Source organism: Phascolarctos cinereus, unplaced genomic scaffold (assembly GCF_003287225.1).
Source record: "Phascolarctos cinereus isolate Bilbo 61053 unplaced genomic scaffold, phaCin_HiC Scaffold_7;HRSCAF=346, whole genome shotgun sequence".
Classification (NCBI taxonomy): Eukaryota; Metazoa; Chordata; class Mammalia; order Diprotodontia; family Phascolarctidae; genus Phascolarctos; species Phascolarctos cinereus.
In genome coordinates, this window is record NW_027556180.1 from 1,631,298 (window position 1) to 1,653,567 (window position 22,270).

Below are 22,270 nucleotides of genomic sequence, written 5' to 3' on the forward strand. Positions count from 1 at the left end.
GTGACCTGAGCCATCCCTTGACCTCTGCCTCAGTTCCCTTATCTTTTAAATGGGGGTTATAACGGCCCCTTCTTCCCAAATAAGCATCCCCTGTGCTCTCTGGTGAGGGGGAGGCAGCTTGAGGTGGGGGGACCAGCCAGAAGACTTGCAGTGGAATGCCGGGGGTGGGGAGGGCCTAGAATGTAGAGGAGAGGTGCTTATAAAGGTTCATTTTGTTCAGCTTCGGGACTCCATGGGGGGTTTTCTTGACAGAGATACTGAAGAGTGCTTGGCCATGTCCTTCTTCAGCTCATTTTCCAGATGAGGAAACTGAGGCAGGCAGGGTGAAATGACTTGCCCCAGGGTCATACAGCTGTACGTATCTGAGGCCAGACTCCAGGCACTATGGGACCCCTAGCTATCCTTGTAAAGATAGGACCTAGATTTGGCAACTGAGAAATTGGAGGGCTTGGGGTTAAGGTCGCCTCTGATGCTGTAAGCCGCAGACGTTACCATTCACCTTACTCCTTAGCAGTTGTAACTTCTAGCTGTATGCATGTTAGCCTCGACCTTTTCCTTCTATGGAATTCATCATTTGTTTAAAATAAAGGTATTCTGACAGCTCATGGCTCTCTCTGTGCCACCTGTCTGAGGAACTTTCTGGCCTCAGTTTCCTTACTTATAAAATGATAAGACTAGGGCCCACCCTCCTGTTCAGCTTTTTACCTGGGAACCACTGAGCGGTCAGAGCTTATCCTGCCCCCAAAGTCAGGTTCCATGCAGATCCAGAGAGAGTCCCTTGGAGGAAGCGTCTCTGAGATCAAGGTGGGACATTGGACGCATGTGGTACGTTAGGGACGCGGCTGGATTTTCCTAAGTTTTAGCAGTCCCTTTTTTCATTTCTGAAGCATTCCAAGTGACAGTGTCGGTTTTAGTTTCTGTTTGAGTCTTTGCCTATTCCCCCAGCTCCCTCTGATCCACTGTCTCCACATCAGACAGAGGACAGGTCGTGTGATGCCATGCCCCTCCTCAATCTTCTGTGGCTCCCTGTGGCTTCGAGGATGAGCTAGGAAGTCCCTGGCCTGGCAGTTAAAGCCCTCTACAGCGGTTGCCACCGATCTTTCCAGGCTTTGAAGAGAATAACCCTTTTTGGGACTCGCCCTTGTGCGCATCTCTTGTGCCCGGGCTGCCACCTGTGTCAGCTCTGCCTTGCAGAACCTCCCGCTTGAAGGCCACCTTGGCCTTCTTCCTTTTGAAGTAGCATTTGATTGCATGTCCTGCGTATGTGGGCATGTCACATCCCAGACTGTGGAAGCTCCAGGACACCCTGAATGCCTTTACTGGGGAGGCCTCTGTCTCTGCAGTCCTGTCCTCAGGCGTGGTCATCACCGCTGCAGCTGTGTGACGGAGGAAAGAGCACCCCGTGAAGAGGAGACACTTCCAAAGGCAGCCATCAAGGCTTTCCTCAGTGCTTCTGGCTAATTAATGCCCCATTGGTAGAGGGAGCCCCGTTGAAGAGAACCCTGGCAAGGGGCCTTGGCCAGCCCTGCAGGCCTGGCTTTGGGGGAGGCTGCAGGTGTCTCCTTGGCCTGACAGAGCCCTTTCCCTGCTTTGCGTCTAGTCATCCTGTGGTCTCGTTTCACAGATGTTCCCTGAGCCCCGGGCTAGCTCCGGCCTTCTCGGCTCTGCCGAAGCAAACCTCAGCCCCTTGGCAGACTGGCAGACCTGCTCTTGTCCTGCACGGGTTCTGTTTTCCACATGAGGGTTGTTGCTCCCTCTAGAGAACGCTCCGCGGGGACCCCCTGCTCGGGCTGGGTTGGGGGGTGGGTTGTTTTTCCCCTCTTGGCTTGCCTGCTTGTGTTTTCCAGAGTTTTCCCTGGAGCTCTGATCTCTTGAGTTGAAATTTGTTGCCATTGGGAAGAACAGTTGCTTTTATTTTCTCTGAGGGGAAAACCTGCTTACAGAAGAATGTAGTAACATCTGACTGTCTCTTCTGTTTGGTCAGTGATTTTCTACTTTATCATCTCTGACAGGGAAGGAAGATTTGTTTGTTTCCTCCAGGGGGTTCTGCTAACAGTTATATTTGGGCCATTTGGAAATCCACTGAGTCATAGGACTTTACAGTTCCTCACCCACGTCCCAGAGGAATCTTGCTGACATGCCTGGACCACAGTGAGGAAGTCTTTCCTGATGTCAGGCCAGACCCTGCCTCCATCCTTTGGGACCCGATCTACTGTCTATTGGTCACTTCCACACGACGGCCAAATCGTCTCCGGTGTAATTTCACCTAATTGAAAATACGTGTGTCACGTCTGTGTCTCCTTGCCTCTCTCAGGTGACTGAAGAACAGATTGGAGGCCAGGGATTATGCAGCTGTTCTCTTTAATAATGATAGTGATAGCTGGCCTGTCTGTAGTGCCTTGAGGCTTCCCAAGTGCCTCGCCTCCTTTGATCCTCACAACCCTGTTTTACAGATGAAGGGACTAGATTAAGTGACAGCTACTAAGTGTTGGGCTGGGTATACAGTGACATACATACACACACTCTCTCTCTCTCTCTCTGTCTCTGTCAGTGTTGGGTATATAGAAAGCGCTTATGACGGGTTGGTTGGATTATGTCTATTTCTGTGTTTCCAGAATTTTGGTATTGTGGAAAGGTGATGATTATGGTTCAGAAAGACCGGGCATGTGGCCTGGGGGCCTGAGCCAGTCTCCCGAGGCGTGGCAGGGCATGTGTCTCCTAAGTCCTGCTGAGGGGCCCCAGGTGGCAGAAGAATGCTCAAAGAGAGGCTGGCTCCCAGCAAGACCGGATGGAACAGTCTGGTGGCTCTGGGGGCCTGAAAGTTAAAAGGTCAGATTGACAACAAGCATTGAGGTTTCAGGGGTGGGAAAAGAACTGGGGATGTTGTGTTTCTTAACATCCCTGAGCCCACTGTGCTAAACTGTCTGACCCTTCCTAGCTGGGTGGCCCTGGGCAAGTCCCTTCACTTTCTTCTGCCTCATTTTCCTCAGTTGTAAAATGAGATGGTTAGATCCAGTGGCCATGAAGGCCCCTTCTGATTCGTGCTTTGGGATCTCAGGCAGGACATTGTCATTAAGCTGCCAGGTACCACTACTTATCCAGGCTTTTGTACATGTGTGTAAGTCAGTGCCACTTTCCACTTTTCCTGGGCATGGGCCCCTCATCGATGCCTTTACCAAGTATGATACAAGTTTGACAGGAAAGCAGTTGGCCAGCATTGATCACGTGCCTCTTGTGTGCCCAATACTGGGCTAGGCACCGGGAGTACAGAGACTACCATCAGAAACGGGTCCCTGCGGCTGCTTGATCCACTCTGCTTGGGAAAAACAATCCATCCCCAGGCTCAAGCAAGGCCTCTCCTAGAAGGTGGTTACCTGGTGATTCCAGGGGAGCCCAGTGAGATGGGAGAGCCTCTGTTCTTATTGCGAGTGGAGGTCTGCACCGAGATAACAAGGGATGCTGCGCTATATGACGCGGTAAGCCTGAAAAGTAGAGTCTAGAAGGGGCAGAATTAGAGCCAAAAGCTAAATGTGGCTCTGAGAGACAGAAGTGTTAGGGGAGCCAAGAAGGGAGTGACCTCGGGCTCCATTCACGTGGCTTCCTGGGACGTGAAGGGGCTGACTCACTGTCCTCTGCTCAGACCAGCCGTACGAGGAGAAGGGGCTTGGTCAGTTGGAGGGTGTCCGGAGGAGGCTGTTCAGGCAGGCACAGACAGGACTTTGGTCCCTGAGCTGCATCTGGCCCTTGAATCCTGTGATCCTCTGAAAGTGAACTGTGTTATCCTGAAAAGAGCCTGTTAACTTTGGAAGCTGGGGACTGTGGAAATCCGGGAGGCCACCCAGACGTGAACTCGGACCTCATTGTGCTAGATTGAAGGTCTCCCACTTTTTGCATCTGGAGCCTCTCTTGCAGTCTGGTGGAGTCCAAGAACCCAGTCTCAGAACAGTGTATCTAAATGGAGAGTTAAAAAGGAAACCAGTTATATTGAAATAGAGTTTACGCAATTGTCCTTCATTTATTTATTTATTTATTTGTTCTTTTGTTTGTTTGCTTGCTTGCTTATTCATTTATTTATTTATTTGTTTGGCAGTTGGGGTTAAGTGACTTGCCCAGGGTCACACAGCTAGTAAGTGTCAGGTGTTCAGTCTGAGTCCAAATTTGAACTCAGGTCCTCCTGACTTCAGGCCAGTGCTCTATCCACTGCGCCACCTAGCTGCCCTTGTAATTGTTTTTTAAACATGCCCTTGGGCCAGAGAGAGTTTCTGAGTCTCCTTATAACATTTTGTGAATCAGTGGAGCAAGCCTGTGGTGGGAAGGCCCGGGACCTTGGATCGTCATGAGGCGTCTGCAGGCTCCCAGCACCACAGTGATGGGGCCAGTTCTGTTTGGCAGGATCACGGGCGTGCCCCTTTTGCTGCAGCAGCTGCCTTCTGTCCTGTCCTTTCCTCCGGGGATCCTCAGAATGGGAAGAGCGGTTCAGAGGCACATTTCCACTGCACTGTTGGAGCTGGCCTTACTTGTCTTCCTTCCTGTGACAGGGAAGTAAATGGTTTTGAAATTTCAGGTTACTGTTTGGTCTGAACCATCTTCCTCTAAAAAGCTATAATTTGGATACTTAAAACATTTTAAAAATTGTTGAAATCAGTTGAGTGTCCTGTGAGAGATTTCCTTTTGATTGATAAAGTCTGTTCTTTGGGTTACTAAATAAAGATGAGTGCCATTCACAGTAAGTCTACAGGACTTGCCTGCAGCTCTACGGGTTTGCAGTGGCAGACCCTGCCCTCAGACTCTCAATCCAGTCCTTTCCTCGTGGCCCCAAATATGTCTCATAGAGTGGTGCTTCCTTCCTAGCAAGGACCAAGTGAGAGAGAAGACACTCAAATGACCTGCAGTCTCATCTATTTGAGAGTTCCCTGCTGCCTGCCCGTGCCCTGTGCCAACCCAGAGCTGGCCATAGGCACAGAAAGCTAGGAGAGAACTAACTCGGAGGCCAGCCACCTCATTTCACAGATGGCAAGATGGACGGAGGTAGAGAGAGGTTACTAGCTTGGTGGTGTCCAAGATGGAATTTGAACCCAGAGCTTAGTGACTTCAAGACCAGGACTTTCTCCATTAGGCCACACTGCCTCTCTGTGTTACAAGGAGTCCACCAGGTGTGCTGGGGGCCTTCCTTACTTTGTTCAGCCTTTATTGTGTAGGTCAGAAGAATTAAATGAATTGTTCTGTAGCACTAAGAGCGCCCTTGCAGCCAGGACCAGAGGGTCAGACTTGTTAGGGATCCAGTCACTTGAGTAGGTGACCTTCTCCGGGACACTGGGCAGTGTGTGAACTGCATGGAGAAGGCTTGGGGGGCAGGTGCACCCACAAAGGGTTTGGGGCGAGACGTGACTGCCGGCAGCGGATGCAAAAATTACTGATGGCGTGGAGCCGACCTGCTCCGTCTGAGGGTCAGCCCTATGAAGGAGGAGGGAGAGGTTGCGTGAAAAGGAGGGCTAGGGGGACTGAAATTTGGGTGAGGCAGAAGGGGAAATAATGGTTAGAATTAACAAGAGAGGCCAGTGATGGGGGGTGGTCTGGCTCCTGGGACCCAGGAGGCACCTGATAAATGCTCTGTTATTGATTGGCCAAGGTGGGACACACGGTGGGGGGGCTATCAGCATCTCGGCTGAAATCTCCCAGTGTGGAGGCGGGGAGAGACTTGAGAAGAACAAGCTGAAGGTCCCAGGTGACCGAGTGACCGAGAGCAGTGGAATGATGGTCCAAAGGAAAAGCTGGTGGGTGACAGAAGCAGCGGGATGTTCTGGAGGCTTGGGGGGGAAACTATCTTGGGTTTTTCTTTTCAATTATTTCCTTGGGGTTTTAGTCCCAACACTCCCATAGTTTTGTTTCTTTGATTTCAAGTCAAGGTATTAATCCGATTTTATCGTTACTAGAGAGAAAAGCCAAAAAGGTGCCATCCATACATATGAATTGTTGTTGGCCACCTTCATTCTGGGCTGTGCACAGGTAGGGACGTTCTTACGGATCTTGGCACAGCAGCACCTTTTTTTCTCAAACTAATAAACCAACATCTCCTTTGTCATTTTACAGAGAAGGAATCAGACCCCTGGTTCGACAGGCTGTCATGGAACACCAAACTGGAATGGGTCAGCACCTGCCTTAGGGCTCCCCACTGCCAATGCTCACTTTTCTGGGGAGCAGGCTGTATCAGATGGTGGCTGGCTAGATGCTGTTGCTATAGGATTTGGCCTGTTCTGCAGACTTTGGGAGCTGGCCATCTGAGGCCTGGCTTCACCTTGGTCTTCTACCTTTCTCTCATTTTGTATTGAATGTAAATGCAGAGGCTGAGAACTGTGTATTAGGCTCATTTTACAAGCAAGACAGGACAGGACGTGTGATTCCATCAGTGTAGGGAACTCCCAGGGGAGGAAATTCCCTCCCCTGCAACTTACACTCAGTGTTGCCTAGAGCAGGTTAAGTGAACTGCCCAGGTTCATGCAGCTGGTGGGGAGGGAGTATGGGAGGGGGACTTGAACCCCCAGCTTCAGGGCCAGCTCTCTATCCAACAACCAAAAAGACAAAAAAGTATTGGGAGCACAATCCTAGCCCATGAAGCTAGTTAGAATGGAAGGAACATGGGAAGGCTTAAGGACCAGGATGAATGCAGGGGTGCACTAACACAGTCTTTCTCACGTGTGGCATCTTTGACAGTCCCAAAGAATTGGGTGGTGAGGACTAGCTTTTCCCAACCTTCAGAAGCTGTGGTAGCTCTGCTCCACAAAGGGGTCGAGGCTGCAGCAGCCCCCTGAAGCAGGGGCTCCGTCCTTTCTCCATAGGCCTTGCTTTCTGGGGTGATGGGTTGGGGGCTGGGCTGGGAGGGAAGCAGGCCTGGTGGTCATGAGGGGCCTGCTCTTCCTGGGGCTCTTGGGCTTCATTGGCAGGTGTGGTGGTGGTGGTGGTGAGGACGACGCGCGCCTTCTCCACGGTGATTCTGTGGGGTGTGGGGAGGTCTGGGGTCCTGGGCTGTCTGCATCAGGATGAAGGCGAGTTGGGCAGACTTCAGCTGAGCTCCTCTGTCATAGAAAATAGAAGAGCCAAGATGTGACGCGGAAATTAGTATTGCGTTGTTCTCGCCTAGATTTTAAGCCCTTTTTACGATTTTATTTTGGCTTAACTGCAATCTTGGGCTCCTTGGGCTCCAATGTGGGCACTTCTTTTCGTTGTGCTAATTAAAGTGTGAAGCCCTTTCAGTCCTCTGGCTTTGCAGACAGGCTCAGGCAAGGTGACTGGGCCAGCCTCCCGGGGAGGCCTGGACTCGATGGAACGAATTAGCATCATCAGCACAGAAGGAAGCGCTTGTGAGGCGAGGCCCTGGCTCCTCAGCCCACCCTGGTTCAGTGGTGAGGGAGCTCGGCAAAGCCTGGCGCACCAGCAGGGCGGGGATGCGGGACTTTTCAGGGAGGCCGCTCTGAAACTCCAGAAGGTGTGGCAGCGTTACCAGAGTACCGGAACGCATCGAGAGGGACGATGAAGCGTGGCGTGTAACCAGCTAATTAGGAGAACTTTGTTGTTGTTTGATTGTATCTGACTCTTTGTGACCCCAACTGAGGTTTTCTTGGCAAAGACGCTGGAGTGGTTGGCCATTTCTTTCTCCGGCTCATTTTACACATGAGGAAACTGAGGCAAACGGTGAAGTGGCTTGCCCAGAGTCACGGAGCTAGCAAATATCAGAGGCCAGATTTGGACTCGGGTCTTCCTGACTCCATCCACTGCGGCCTCACCCAGCCGCCCAGTTATGTTAATAGCTAGCATTTATGTAGTGCTCGCTGTGTGCCGGGCACCGTGCTAAAAAAAGCACTTTACAGTTTTTATCGTTTGATCCTTCCGGCCCTACAAGGCAGATACTGTTATTATCCTCAATTAACAGAGTAGGAAACCGAGGCCAACAGCAGTTAGGTGACTTGCCCTGGGTCACACAGTTAGTAAGTATCTGGGGCTCGATTTGAACTCAGGTCTTCCTGGCTCCAGGTCTGGCACTCTGTGCACTATGGCGCCGCCTAGCTGCTCCCATGGGCCACAAGAGGTCAAAGACTAGTTGGCATGATGAATCATTTGGTCTAGCTACTTTGGGAAGAGAACATACCACGAGATCGTAGAAGGTCAGAGCTGGAAGGAACCTTCTCTCTGGTCCAGATTCCTCAGATTATAGATAAGGAAGCAGGACAGGAAGGGGGAAGGTGACTCGGTCACGGCCCATGGCTGGTCAGTAGCAGAGCCCAGGCTTCCCCCAGTTCCTTGTTCTTCCCACCCTGTGCTGCTGCTGAGTGAGTGCACGTGTGGGAGAAGACAGATCGGGGCCTGAGTGAAGGGGGCAGCGGCAGCCTTCTCCAGCTTGGGCCTTGTTCTTTGTTCGGGGGTGTTTGAAGGACTTGGACAGACCTTCTCTTAAAGAAGGTGGTTGCATGGAGGCTGGATTCATTTGGGGCAGGTCTCCGGTTAGGGAATCAGGCCCAAGCAGGCCGAGTGGTGAGGAAGAAGGGGCCAGACAATCACAAATCTTAGAAACAGCACGTGGGGTGAGCAAGATATGACGGGCGCAAGCTGGTGTGCCTAGAAGGGCAGAATTAGACGGGTCTGGAAGAGGGCTGCTTGTATGGATCTCTGAGTCTTAGGGGGCGTCTGAAGACCTGAAGTGAAAGGGCACGGTTTGGATGATAAGTGGCCCAGTAAATAGAGCACTAGGCCCAAAGTGCCTCATAGCTGTGTGACCTTGGGCAAGTCACTCTGTCTGTTTCAGTGTCCTCATATGTAAAATGGGAGTGATAAATGTCCCTGCCTTCCAGGCAAGACTATTGTGATGACCAGTGAGATGATATTTGTTGCTGACTTAGGAGCAGGTACATGTGAAAACCCTGAGTAGAGGAAAGTGCCTGAAGCTTCAGTGAAATCAAAAGGGGTGGCCAAGGAGGGGAGGAAGTAAGTGAAAGAATACAGAAGCTTTTCCAAAGGGTTTGGCCTGAGGAGGAAGGGCCTAGGAGGGTGCTGGCCAGCGGGGAGTGAAAATTGGAGAGGTGTCCTTTTGAAGGGGGCAGCACACTGAGAGACAGGGAACCACCCCAGCCCAGCCTTCTTGGTTGTAAACTCGGTGTGAACACGCTCTTAGTTTGGGAGGAGAGAGCTACTTTGATCATTGGATAAAGTCTGACACGGCCCAGTTCCCACCTGCCTTCATGCCTGGCCTGGGCGTGTCTCCCTGTTCCAGAGCCACAAGGGGGGCAACCGTCATGCCCACCCCACATGTACAGTGGGCACAGAGGAAGGAGGCAGCCATGGCATGGTGAAGGTGACAGTGCTGACATCCACGGACTCGATGCAGGAGTCGAATGGAATAATAGGGATGAAACGCTGGGTATGTCCCCTGTTGGCAATGTGTTTGCGTATTTCCACATGACCAATAATCCATGTGCATGCTAGAAATGGTAAAAATACTGTTTGTAGTGCATGAGAGGGGAGTGAACCGGCTAGGATTTTTCCCATTCCTTAGACTGTCAGCAAAGCTGATGCTCTGGCTAGAGAGATTGCTGGGTGCTGTGCTTGGATTAGCAGCCACGCAGTTTCTCCAAGTGGAGGCTGTTTTTGAGCGTCCCACGCGCTGGAGCAGCCTCTATTCCTGTTTCCAGCTCAGGATCTAAGGCCGCACCTTCACAGATTGTGGAGTGGGGGTCCTCTCTCCCTGCGCTTGGGTGAGGTCAGACTACCTCCAGATGAGGGGGTGTCAGAATGACCTCCTGAGGTCACTAGAATGATCTCTTGAATAACAGGTGAGTGGGATTAGACGCATCCTGTATTTCATGCATCGTATAGGCTTCTAAGAATGCAACAGAAGACATGGAAGATGCCAAGTTACTGAAAGCGGTGAGAGACTGGCTAAGTTGGACGGGCAAACTTGAAGTCATTGTGAGCTTCATGGAATTCAGTGGGGACCGGGGCTTTTCTGGGATGCTGAGGGGAGCTCACCTCTTGCCAGTTTGCTGCATTTAGGTGTTATGAAAATGAGAAAACTGACTGCTTAAAAATTGTTTATGTCGATTTTTTCCCTTTGTGTTAAAGATATCTTTAATTCAAGAATTTTCAAAGCCAAAAGATTATGTCGTGTAGTAAGAAGTAGACCTAATTATATAGTGTTTGTGAAAGAATCTTAAAGCAGACTTCTTAGAAAGGTATACTGGTGTCAGTATACCTTTATTAAGCACCAGCTATGTGCTAAGCTGGGGATACAAAAGGAGGGGAGGGATAGTCCCTGTCCTCAAGGAGTTTACAATCTAACGGGAGAGATGGCATGCAAACCAGAGGGCAGGTCCAGGGATGATGAGGGGTTGGGACAGGCTTCCTGTAGATGTAGGATTGTGGGGGGGGGCAGTAGTCAGAGGAGGGAGAACTTTCTGTTCCAGGCCTGGGGGGTGGCTGTAGCCCTGTAAGACGTGTAAAGAAGAGGGTCAGGGTCACAAGATTACATGTGGGGGAGTCAGGAGGAAGAGTACAGGAAAGAGGGGGGTTATGAAGGGACTGAAGGTCAGACAAGTTTCGTATTAGATCCTAGGCGTGGTGGGAAGCCCCTGGAGTTTATTGAGTGGGGAGGTGGCATACGTGGCGGGACTTGTACGGCAGGAAAATCACTTTGGTGGCTGAGTAGAGGATGTCCTGGAGTGGGGGGGTGGGGAGAGACTTGGGACAGGCAGCCCCAGCCCACCTCCCCAACCAGTTATTGCAGTGGGCCAGGTGTGAGGTAAGGAGGCCTGTACCGGGCAGGGGCAATGTCAGAGGAGAAAAGGGGGCCTATTGGAGAGATGCTGCAGAGGTGAAATCAACAGGCCTTGGCCACAGCTTTGATCCAGGATCCAGAGAGGGTCCAGGAAGACTCAGGTTGGGAGAGCCTGAGGTCTGGACAAGTAGGAGGAGGGGAGGGTCTAGGGAGAAAGATGATATGTTTGTTTTGGACATTTTGAGTTTCATATGGCTACAGGACCTCGTCCTATCTGAGATGTCTGAAAGGCAGTCGAGGTGTGAGATTGGAGAATATCAGAGAGGCTGGGACAGATTTGAGAATTGTCAGCACAGAGATGGTCATTGAATCCATGACAAGGTCACTCATGGTTAGAGGGCTTGATGTGGAGGAGGATCCAGGGCAGGAGCAGAGAGGGAGGAGGAGAAGCAGGAGAGAGAGAAGGGTGTCCCCAAAACCTGGGGAGATTTTCCTGCTGGAGAGGAAGAACTAACCTGAGTGATATCCAGTGCCCCCAGGGAGGAAGGGAGATTGCCAAGGCGCCTTCCCCCCCCCACTGTGGCCGCCCCTGATTTCCCAGCCCCCAGAACTAGCTCCTTCAGGCCAGCCCCTGATTTTGCCTCCTTTTGTATGCCTTAGCTGGCACACACCGCAGGTGCTTGATCAGCAAGGAAACCAGTCGGGCTAGCGTAAGGGGGAGGAGTCCTGGGAAACCGCTCGGGCAATGAGATTAGGGCCACTTTAATGACAAAAAGGGAAGGCAGAACTTTGTTGAAGAACGAGCCTGACCTCCAGGGCAGGCACGCTTTGTGTTCTCCCCCTCCCTCCCCTTCTTCTTCCCCCAATCAGATCCCATGGCAGATGTAGAGAGGCATGCCAGGGTGGGCTGCTGGTTCCTTCTGTGTGTTGCCGATTGTCTGTGCATCATTGTTGTTATGTAAATTGTCCACAGCCCAGTAGCAACCCACCATATTCATATGCCTGCCTTGTTGCAGACCTTCTCTAGTCCATGGGCATCCCCTCGCTTTCCAGTTCGTTGCTGTCCCTCAAAATATTATTGTTCATACAGATCCTTCTCTTTCTCTGAGCTCTTTGGAGTGTAGACCTGATAATGATGTCGTCAGTCAAAGGGTGTGCACAGTTCATTTAGCTTTTTGGTCATAGTTCCAAATGGCGCTCCACCATGGCTGCCATTAATGTCCTTGTTTTCTCACATCCCCTCCAGCATTTGTCATTTTTCTTTTCTGTCATTTTAGCCAATCTCATAGGTGTATGGGGGTACACCCTTAGTTACACTCTTAATTGTTAGTGATTAGAACACTTTTTCATATGGCTATTAAAAGCTTGAATTTCATCCTCTGAAAACTGCCAGTTCATATACTTTGATCATTTATTATTTGGGGAATGGTTCTTGTAAATTTGACCCAGTTCTCTTTATGTCTGAGAAATGAGGTCTTTATCAGAGGAACCTGCTGTGAAGCCTTTCCCCCCGTTTTCTGCTTCTCACCTAATCTTAGATGCATTGGTTTTGTTTGTACAAGACCTTTTTAATTTTGTGTCTCGTTAAAATTGTCCATTCTACCTCCTGTGAACCTCTCTACCCCCTTGTTTTATCATGCCATAGCTAGAGACTGGACAGGTAATTTCTAAGCACCTCTGATTTGCTCACGATGTCTAAGTCATGCACCTGTTTGGAGCTTATCTTACGACAGACAGTTCTTGCTTCACATAAATTCACATTATGCGGATTCAACTTTAAAGAATTCTGCATTCCCAAAAAGCACCTAGACAGTACTACGTGCACTGTCTCTCCTCCTGTCTCTTGGCTTGGCACTCCATGCCCCCCCCCCAACCCTCTAAGCAAAAGCAGAAGAGATCACTGCTCCTGCTGGTGCTGCCAGACCTGGGGCTTGGCTTGAGACCTTTGGCACCAAGAGAAGAGACGTTTGCCCTGCCTGCCCACCCGTTGGCTCTCTTTTCTGTCAGAGTGAAGTGACTTGCTCAGGGTCACACAGCTAGTGAGTGTCTGAGACCACATTTGAACTCGGGAAGATGAGTCTATGCACTGTGGCACCCTCAAGTAGCCCAGTTGAAACAATACTTCTCTTGAAACAATGTACCTTCCCTTAGAAGCACTAAGGAGCCCTTGGAGTTACTGGGTCAGGTTTGAGGTGGTAGGATCTAAGGTGCCTTCAGCTCTGGATCTGTGCTAGAGCAGGAAGTGAGCAGAAGAGGCCTTGGGAGGTAAGAGATGGGGATGGGGATAGACTGGTGGGGGCGGGGTGAGAGAGAGTGACCCAGAGTGGACTGGCCCAGGGCTATGCCCAGAAGGTGAGCCGTCTCCCGGGACCTGGAGGAGGGGGGACCATGGAGGGACCACCGAGAGTGGAGAGAATGTGGTTCCCGGGGTCAGATGCTGCACAGAGGTCGGTGGGGATGGGAGGGGAAGAAAAGGGTCCTGGCTAAGTTTGGGGAGGGCACTTTCAGGGTGCCTTGCCCATGAGTGGGGGTGTCCACAACCTGAGAGAAAGGGGATGTAGCAAGAGGAGAGCTGAAGTTGGGTGGGGATGGTGAGAGAGCGGGAGAGTTGCTGCTGATGATGTGGGATTTCCAAGCCGGGCTTGAGAAAGAAACAGACTGTGGGGGGAGTTGTTGGAGGAGCCGGAGGGGAGCAGTCTGGGCAGAAGGCCAAGTGAAGCCAGTTGAATAATCCTGGAAAGAAGAGTTGAGCCTGGTGGGTGCAGCCCAAGTATCATCCGGTGGAAGCATCTAAGGGCAGAATGGGCAGAGAGGCAGGGGGACTTGAGTTCAAATCCAGCCTTAGTTTCTCCCACCATAAAATGGGGATAAAAACAGCACCTATCTTTCAGGGCTATTGTGAAGATCTAATGAGAGAATATTTGTAATTATTCTTACATTTGGTCTTCACAGCATCTGTCTCCACTTGAAGTAGAGTTAGCAGTGTCTGGCATGTCATAACTGCTTAATTCCTCCCTCTTTTCCTTCTTTCCTCCCTCCCTTTTCCTTCCTTCCTTCCTTCCTTCCTCCCTCCCTCCTTTCCTTCCTTCCTTTCAGCACAGGGAAATTCAAGAAAGATGAAGATTTTATGTTTTAAATTTTATTTTAAAGTCTTTGGATTTGACAATTAGGTTATTGACATTTGAAAGTGCAATTTCTTCCTTAAAGTGGTGGAAACACAAATCCTTTTACAAAGTGTTGACAAGCACATTTGTTCTGATTTAGCAGTGATGGACAGAGTTGATAATTTCTCCAAGAAGTTTAGTGGTTATCTTCCACTTTTAGAATGTAAGCTCCTGCAGGGCAGGCATTGCTTTGCTCTCTGTAGTTGTGTCCTTAGGACAGTGCTTGGCATACAGGATCAATCATTCAGTCAGTCAACAAACCTCTATTACTTGACTGCTATATGCCAGGCATTGTTCTTTAGGATACAAAGAATGGTACAGTACTTGCTCTGGGAGCTTACATGTTCAATAAATGCATTTTCGGAGATGCTTATTGAGATGAGAGTAATTATGGGGGATGAGGTAGGGAGGGCAACGGGGGAAGGTTGTGAAGGAGGTAGGCCCTGATCTGCTCAGAGCAGGGTGTGGGCAATGGATGGGTGCCCCGCAGGGAATGCTGAGGAAGGGGAAGAGGCCAGGTCAGAGAGCAGAGATGACTAGGAAACAAGCGGACGTGTTGGGAGTGGGTCAGCGTCCAACAGTGGAATTTTTTGCCGTAAAAGAACTAGGTGCACATTGGGTGCAATACCAGGAGTTTGAGATGTTTTTTTACTGATAGATTTAAATCCAAATACTTTCTTCAACATTATTGCAAAAGGACACGTAGGTCGGTACATTTTTCTACTTAGCTTTTCATTTAAAGCTGTAATTTGTTAATATTTTTTCAGGTTGCTTTTTAAGTTACATTAGAAAACAGAATGATTTGTTAAAGTACCAGGTGCTTTGGAGATGAACCATCTCCAGTTCAGTAGGATGGTTGAGGGATCTATTTGGAGATTCCCATCATTTCTCCTATTCCTGTAGTCCAGATACTTTCCAGTGGGCCTAGGACCATCGGTGATAGGGATTGCAGCCCCTCCGTGCTTGCCTTTCCGATGTGACTCTTGGTTTCCCACAGAGTGTCTTGGGGGGCTTCCTCAAGACCGCTGCACCTTGTGAGGCTCTTGTGTGCCATCTCCTCTATCGATCGCGTTTCTTTGGCGTTCTTTCCGCCAATTTCCCTTCACCCTCCTGTGTCCTGTGGTTACTGGGCTGCCATGCAGGTTCCCTTTGCCTTCTGGAGCCAGAATTCTTAACCCCCTTTATTGGGGAGTTCTTCTTGACTCCTTCGTCCCCTCAGGGTAGGGGGGATCCATCTTCAGTCGTCCTGATCCATATCTGGCCTGGATGGCTCTGGGGGAGGGAGTGAAGTGGCTGACTTGGCACAGCCCTCCCTCACTTACATCTACTTCATCTGCAGCCGTGGCATCACCTTCGTGATGCACGCGGGACAAACACTGCTGTCGCCACCAGGTGGCCAGCTTCCAAATGATGACCCTCTCTGAATGTGGGCTGAGCCTCAGAAAGCAGCCGAGGCTTTTTGCAGATCTGCAGCCCCCTGAGAGGGACCCCAGTAGGGCTCTGTGGGAAGTGTCTGGGCGACCTCGAACCACAAAGCTGAAATCCCCAAACTTCTGCTGTTGGAGTAGTCCCACTTTGCGGGCCTCTCCGAGCCTGGTCCCCAGGGCGGGGGACTGGGGGGTGGCGCGCAGCCACGCACTCCTCCACACGAGCGCCCACTTGCATTAGAGAGCAGGTCATTCGGATGAATCCTTGCTTAGGTCAGAATAACCGCGCTCACACACTCAGCTTGACAAAGAGAAGAGCTGGCCTGCTGCTCCTGAGGCATGTGAAGGCGAAAGTCATTTCTGCACTAGCTTTAAAAACTGGTTTCAGAAGAAACCATTGATTTTTGGTCTGCTCTGACTTTTGGTAGAATAGATTTACAATGGGCACTAAAATCATGACCAAATTTAAAAATACACAATTCAGTGACCTAAAATTGTGTTTTCATCTGGGTCAAGCCTCTTGGATCCAGTGATCACAGGCAGCTAAAAATACATCCTGTCTTTAGCCGGGCAGAGACAGGCTGGGGACCCCGGGGGCCCAAGACTGGCTCCTTCATTGACAGACGCAGTCCCCCATCACTTGGCTGGGACAGTCTGGGGGACCCACTGTGATAGAAAGAGAAAAGGTATCCCTTAGCCTCCCCCGCACCCCAGTGTTGTCATCTGTAAAATGGACAGTTGGATGAAATGGCTTCTGACCTCCCTTCCCGCTGTCAATCTATGATCCTGGGGGAATGGGCTTAGCCCAGGAAGGAAGAAATGAGAACACGAGAATGGTCCTGTAATAACAGTGTCCGAGGTGCTCCCAGTGTGTCCAGTCCCGGTGCTTCAGAATTCCCACTCATCCCTCTTCCGCACTCATAGCACTTTCTCTCTGTTTCACACCTCAGCACTCAGTCAAAGAGGCCAGACATTCCTGAGAAATTCAGACCTGTGCTTTCACCCAAAGATTGAATCTGATTCAATCCCCACTGTCTGTTAGCAACCAGGTCCTTGTTTTGTCTGCTGTTTGAGCCCCCGGGTCCGGGCTCTCACTGACCTTGGCTCCGGTCTTCCAGGGTGGGAGAGCGTGGAGGGGTTCCCCCCTCGGGCTGGCTGCGCACAGCATGTGTGTGTGCTGTATGTTAACACGCTGTTCTCTGCTTGGGGTTTACCGTAGCTTTCTTGTGTTTGCAGAGCTCAACAAGAATCCGGTCGAAGGATTTTCAGCTGGCTTAATAGATGACAACGATCTGTACAGATGGGAAGTCCTCATCATCGGCCCCCCAGACACGCTGTAGTGAGTATCGCCTGGCAGCAGAGCTGTCCGTAGAGCTGCTTGGGGCTTGAGAATCCTAACAGTCGCAGGACAAAGGGCTTAGGATTTGGAAAGCTTCAAAACCTACACTGTTGACTTGCCCCATTTGTTAAGACTCGCTAATCTCCATACCCTGTATTCACACAAAAACCCTTTGACTGATGGATATAATCTGGTATTATTTTAGTGTTGATTAGGGAGATGAAATATTTGCTTAGTTTACCAGAAATATTTTATAGAAAAAGGCAATTTCTAAAGAAGAAGGTTTCTTGGAGACTGTTTGGTTGAAGAAAACCAGTGATTTTTTTTACAGTCACCCATTTTTCCGAGCTACTTAAAAAACCTATTATAGAATAATTTACTTAGTTAAAATGTAGGTTTGACCTTAAGATGTGGGTTGATATTTTTCTTTTTAATTGCAAAGAAAGTGTCCTTTCCTGCATGGGACGATCAGGAATCTTGTGATGTAGCAAATAAATTAATTCTAGCAGTGACCTTGAATGTGAAATCCTGCCTCTTGAGCCACATTTACCTGTTGTGATCCTTTATGTGACACTGAGTGCGCAAGCTGTGGCCATTCTAAATCCAGAGGAGGCAAGGAGACCACCCCCCTCCCTCTTTGACAGCGGAATCGCATCCCAGCCATGGTGAGAGGCTGACTTGGCCCTCCATTGCCTGGGACCTCTGGAGGAAGCAAAGCTGGATGTGGACCGAGTTTTCAGAGTGCCTTGTGTTAGATGGTGTGACAGAGTAGCCGTGGGTATGCGTCTGTTGAGATGAACATGGCTAGAGCCCCAGGCCACCCCTCACCCACCGCATGAGTTCTGGCCCTCCTCACCTCTGACCAAGGACGGGCCTTGGTGCTGGCTGCCCCGCCACATGGAAGACTCCACTCCAGCTGCTCCCAAGGACTTCTACAGCTGCCTTGTGCGCCTTCACTTAGGGTGGATTCCATATGTGTTTTCCTAGCTACACTGTTGTCTCCCCCTTAGAGCGGGAACGGTTGGGTTGTTGTCTCGTACCTACATTGCTCAGCACAGGGTCCTTGTGGATTGATCTCTCCGCCAAGGTGAAGGGGGTGTCCCCGAGAATTTGAAGAAGCCCAGCCTCAGGAGTGGAATGCCTTTTGCCCAAGGCTGTACCTCTCTCATCGTCAGAGTCAGGACTCCATCTAGGCTTCCTGAGACCAGGGAGGATGCCCCCGGCTTCCCCCTTCTGTGTACAAAAAGCCACCATCAGTAGGAGGGAGTGAGCAGCTGGGCTCGCTCTCTGGGGTCTGCCATGGTGCCAGATTTATGGGTCACTCTTTCTGCAGTGGGCCAGCGCTCAGGCAGCTTGGCACAGCTTTCAATCCTATGCCCCAGGCTGAGGCCCACCCAACACTGTGGGGAGGTTTTGAGGAGCAGCTGCAGAAGATCTGGTGTTCTGAGCTGGCAGTGTGCCTCGAGTTCCCTGAGGGGTCCGAGGGAAGCTTGGGGGCAGAGACCACCGAAAGACCTTCATGAAGAGGGGCCTGGTGGGCTTGCCATCGGGGTGGTAGCTCATTCTTCTTCCCTCCGGGGTAGCTTTGTCCCCCCGCCCCTCTTAGCTTCCTTTTCGGGTCCTCTCCCCCACTAGAATGTCAGCTCCTTGAGGTAGGTGCCTGCCTTCCTTTCTTCTTGGATGAGGATGGTGGTAGTGGTGACATTGGTGAGCTGGGGTCCTTCCTGGGGCCACCAGAGGGCGCTGCTGGCTCTGACAGCCCGCAGGGCACTGGGCAGTCCTTATTTGGCCCTTTGTCATCCTCTGGCACAGAGGCTGTTTCCCAGTAGCCCATCTGTGATGTTATCTGAACCCAGGTTTTCAGCAGTGAACTTGCAGTCTGGTTTCGAGCGACTGGGCCTGTGGCTGGAATGGGAATGTTTTTAGTGTCCCTTGGGGCCCAAGGACAGAACGGGGCACTGGTTAACCCACATGTCAGCAGGCTGGACAGGAGCAGTGTCCGTGGCCTTTGCGGGATGTCCCAGGGTCCATGCCCGGACACTGGTCTCTGGGTGTGTTCTTCTGGTTTCACAGTGCTCCAGAACTGGGAGGGACCTTCCAGGCAGATAAGGAAACTGAGGCCAGAGGGGATGAGATTACACGGCAGAGCTAGGGTCTCTCACTCCAGATGCAGTGTCCTGCCCAGAGCTGCCTGTTTGTTTTCATCATTCCTTAGAGTGCAGTTCTAACCCGCCCGTGACATTCTTCTACCAGAATTTTTTCAGCATTCCCTTGTTCTTGGCCACACACTTTGCTAGCATCAGTAACATTTCTGCTACCATTTCTGTACTTGGGAATCTGTTCTTGCTGGCCACAGTCTCCTCCGAGTTAGCCCGGGGGTGGGTCATTTTTCTGTAAGGGATAAGCCCACCATCCAATTGCTGTACCTCTCCGACGGTGCCTCTCTGAAGAGTTCCCCCACTTTTCAGCGTGTGAGTGCCAGGAACTTGGCAAGAGCCCATTCTGCAGATTGTGTTTCAGCATCATTAGACGTTTGTAATCATCGGCACTTTTCAAGACCTCTGAGGGGGTCCAAGGCACAGAAGGTGATGGCCCGTCCTTTGGCCCCTCTTTGCTGGCTTGGCGGGGATGAGGTCACCCTCAGGCTTTATGTTGGTGAGGGTATTTTCAGGTTATTGATCATTTGTATTTCTTTTGAAAACTGCTGCCATGCTGGCAGCTGATGGCGCTCTCGCCGAGGGCTTCCTCTTTTGGGTCTCCCTCCTGCCTCCGCCTGCCCATAACAGTTGTTTTTGCTGCCTTTGGCCACACCCACGTGCAGAGCACACGCACAGGCACCGTGTGTGTGTGTGTGTGTGTGTGTGTGTGTGTGTGTGTGTGTGTGTGTGTGTGTATTAGCGGGTGGCTGTCTGTGAGCCCAAGGAATCAGATCTGGACTCCCATCCTGGTGCTGTGTGAGCAAGGAAATGTGCTGGAGTCAGGAAGAGCGGGGTTCAAGTGCTCCCTCTGACGCTGCCTGCAGAAGTTACTTTAGCTCCATCAGCTTCCGTGTCCTCGACTGTAGAAGGAAGATGGCATTGGGCACTGCTAAACGGTGCAGAGGATACAGAGGGGAAACTGACTGTCCCTGCGCTCCGGGAGCTCCCACGAGGGAAGAAACTGTCAAAGGTGACAAGGCGGGGATGTGGTGGCGTTGCTGTGGAAAGCTCATGGGCGGTGTCGATCCGCGTGGCTGGTCAGTGTCACGACAGTGCCAGAGCAAACTCCCCAGCATCCACTTGCATCTCCTTGACACAAGCATAGGACTGGGATTAGCAGGAAAACTGAGCTTGCAATCTTAACTCAGGCACAAATGAGGGATGGAGGGAGAGAGACAGAGGAGAGCCAGCCAGACTCTCAGTGCTCTTGCCCTACGGCGCTTCAGTGGCTCTAAGAACCCGCCACATGGGTTGAGTGGTGTTGGGCTCCCGCCGCCCTGCACTGTTGAGCCAGGCACCTGCCTCATGATGGGGAAAAGGGGGAGTGGCCTCTGGACCAGTCTTGAAACCTGTGTTTGCTGCTTTCTTCTTACTCCAGAAGTGCGCTCAGAGTTTTCTTTGTGTGTGCAAAATACCACACAGGAACTTGGCAGTCTTGGCTTGGAAGCTCTGAGCAGCTTCAGCCTTCTGCACAGCATTCCTAGCCTGAGAGCCAGAGGAAGGGCCTTGGTCCTGCCCAGAGAGCTTCTACAAGAGGGAAGCTGCATGAACCCTTGGGGTTAAAACACTCACCTGAAAAGGTTGAGGGGGGTCCGTTATTTTTAAAGCATAATCTTACTTGGAAAGACAGTCATGATGAATGTAATGACGCAAGTAGCACTTTTTTCGAGGCTGTCAGGAGAAGGGATAGCCTGGGGTCTCTGAAGCCTTCATGGAAAACAGCTTGCAGAGACAATTGAGAGGCCAGATTGGGTGTCCATCATGGGCAGCGAAGGCAAGGATGTGGACCAGGAGGGGGTGCACTAAGGTGACCTGGCGGGAGGAGCCAGATGTAGAACTTCTGCCTTTGTCATGTGCCAGGGCCCAGGAGCTTGAGCTGTAATGGAGGGTCACCCCGTGGGGTAGCGGGTGTTAGAAGCCTTCCTTAGGGGTGGAAGTCAGAACGTCTCGTTTTACAGCTTCCTGATGGGGTGTTGTTCCCACTTCCCAAGACCACCTCCCCACAGCCGTCAGGACCCATATTTAACTGAGTGCCTCTTTCCTTGGCCGTGGTCTTCCGGGCACGCCCCATCAGAGGACCCACTGGGCGTTGCGCATCTTTCTCCCATGCGCTTCAGATCCTCTGGCTCCCCACTTCCCTAGCCATCCTTTGCAGGGCTGGGCACACCCTTGCACATGCCCCAGCACCACGATCTAGGAGGGGCCCGAGGCAGATTCCTTGCTCTCTCTCCTTCGAGAGGAATCAGTCTGGATGGTCCTAGGATAGCCCCAACATGCCGTCATCACCCAGACAAACTTGAACAGACCAAAAGGTTCTGCGGCCCCAGGGACAGCTCTTGACTTGAAATGATGGATGCCCGCCCAGTGGGAAGGAACCCTAGGAGCCCGTAGACGAAAGGGAGGGGACTCCTGCAGCCGGGCAGAGAGGCTGGAAAGGCCTCCCCTGCAAAGTGGCAGTGGTGCCTGCGGCTCCAGGCTGGAGTCAGAAAGGAGGACCCGAGGGCCAGTCCAGGCTCAGACATTTCCTAGCTGTGGCACCCTGCGCAGGTCCCATCCTAACTGATGTCTGCTTCAGTTTCCTCATCTGTAAAACGGGGAGGCTGACGGCACCTCCCTCCCAGGGTGTGAGGATTAAATGAGATCATATCCATAAAGTGCCCGGCACTCAGCGGGCCCTGGATGAAAGAGGTGTGGGGGGACAGGATGCCATGGCTCGCCTTTGCTTGTGACTCGTGGACACGCAATTGTGAATGACAGCGTGTGCAAGTGCCTTGGGGGCTCGGCCCAGGACTGGCCCCGAGCCCCCTGCACCCAGCACTTGTGCTGAGCGTTCATTAGTTAGCGGAGGTACAAGCAGAAAGAAACAACGGGCCCTGCCCTGTCAAAGGGCTTGTTGTATTCTGTTTGGGGAGACTGAAGGAGAGAGGAGGGGGGTGGGGAGAGTGACATTGAGCAGCCAGGCTTGGGGAGGGGGGAAGGGGGTCAGCCGAGCCTTCTAGGACCTGAGTTGAGTCTTACAGGTGGGCATTTCCTGAGGAGAGGAGAGAGAGCCTTCCAAAGAAGGAGCCCCTGATGGGCCAGCCAGGGGCGCCTCCCCCAGAGCTAGGCACACATGCAGCCTCCTTTCTGGGGATGACCTAGCAGCTCTGATGGAGGTCAGACTCAGGAAAGCTGCCCACTGGCTGAGCTGTAAGTAGAACTGTCTGGCGGACACTGCCAGTGTCCCGCAAGGGGGTAGGCGGGTTAGCTGGCCAGAGCCCCGTGGGGAGGAGGAGCTCATAGATAGGACAGGGCAGAGAGTGGGCTGCCCAGGGAGGGTGTTTGAACATGGACCAAGGGCCATGCCCCAAAGTAGGATTCCAGAGCCGAGAGGCTCACCT

General features: G+C 51.6%; 1 protein-coding gene across 2 annotated transcripts in view; it reads left to right on the top strand.

Moving 5' to 3' along the window:
• UBE2G1 (ubiquitin conjugating enzyme E2 G1) overlaps positions 1 to 22,270 on the top strand; it is a 60,174-nt gene that overhangs the window by 14,201 nt on the left and 23,703 nt on the right. Inside the window, exon 2 of one of the 2 annotated variants that reach the window (XM_020964641.2) lies at positions 16,590 to 16,692. In XM_020964641.2, coding sequence (XP_020820300.1) covers positions 16,590 to 16,692 — 103 coding nt within the window. Of the gene's footprint in view, positions 1 to 16,504; positions 16,693 to 22,270 lie in introns of those variants that run through there. The other variant, XM_078147387.1, reaches the window with a different exon arrangement.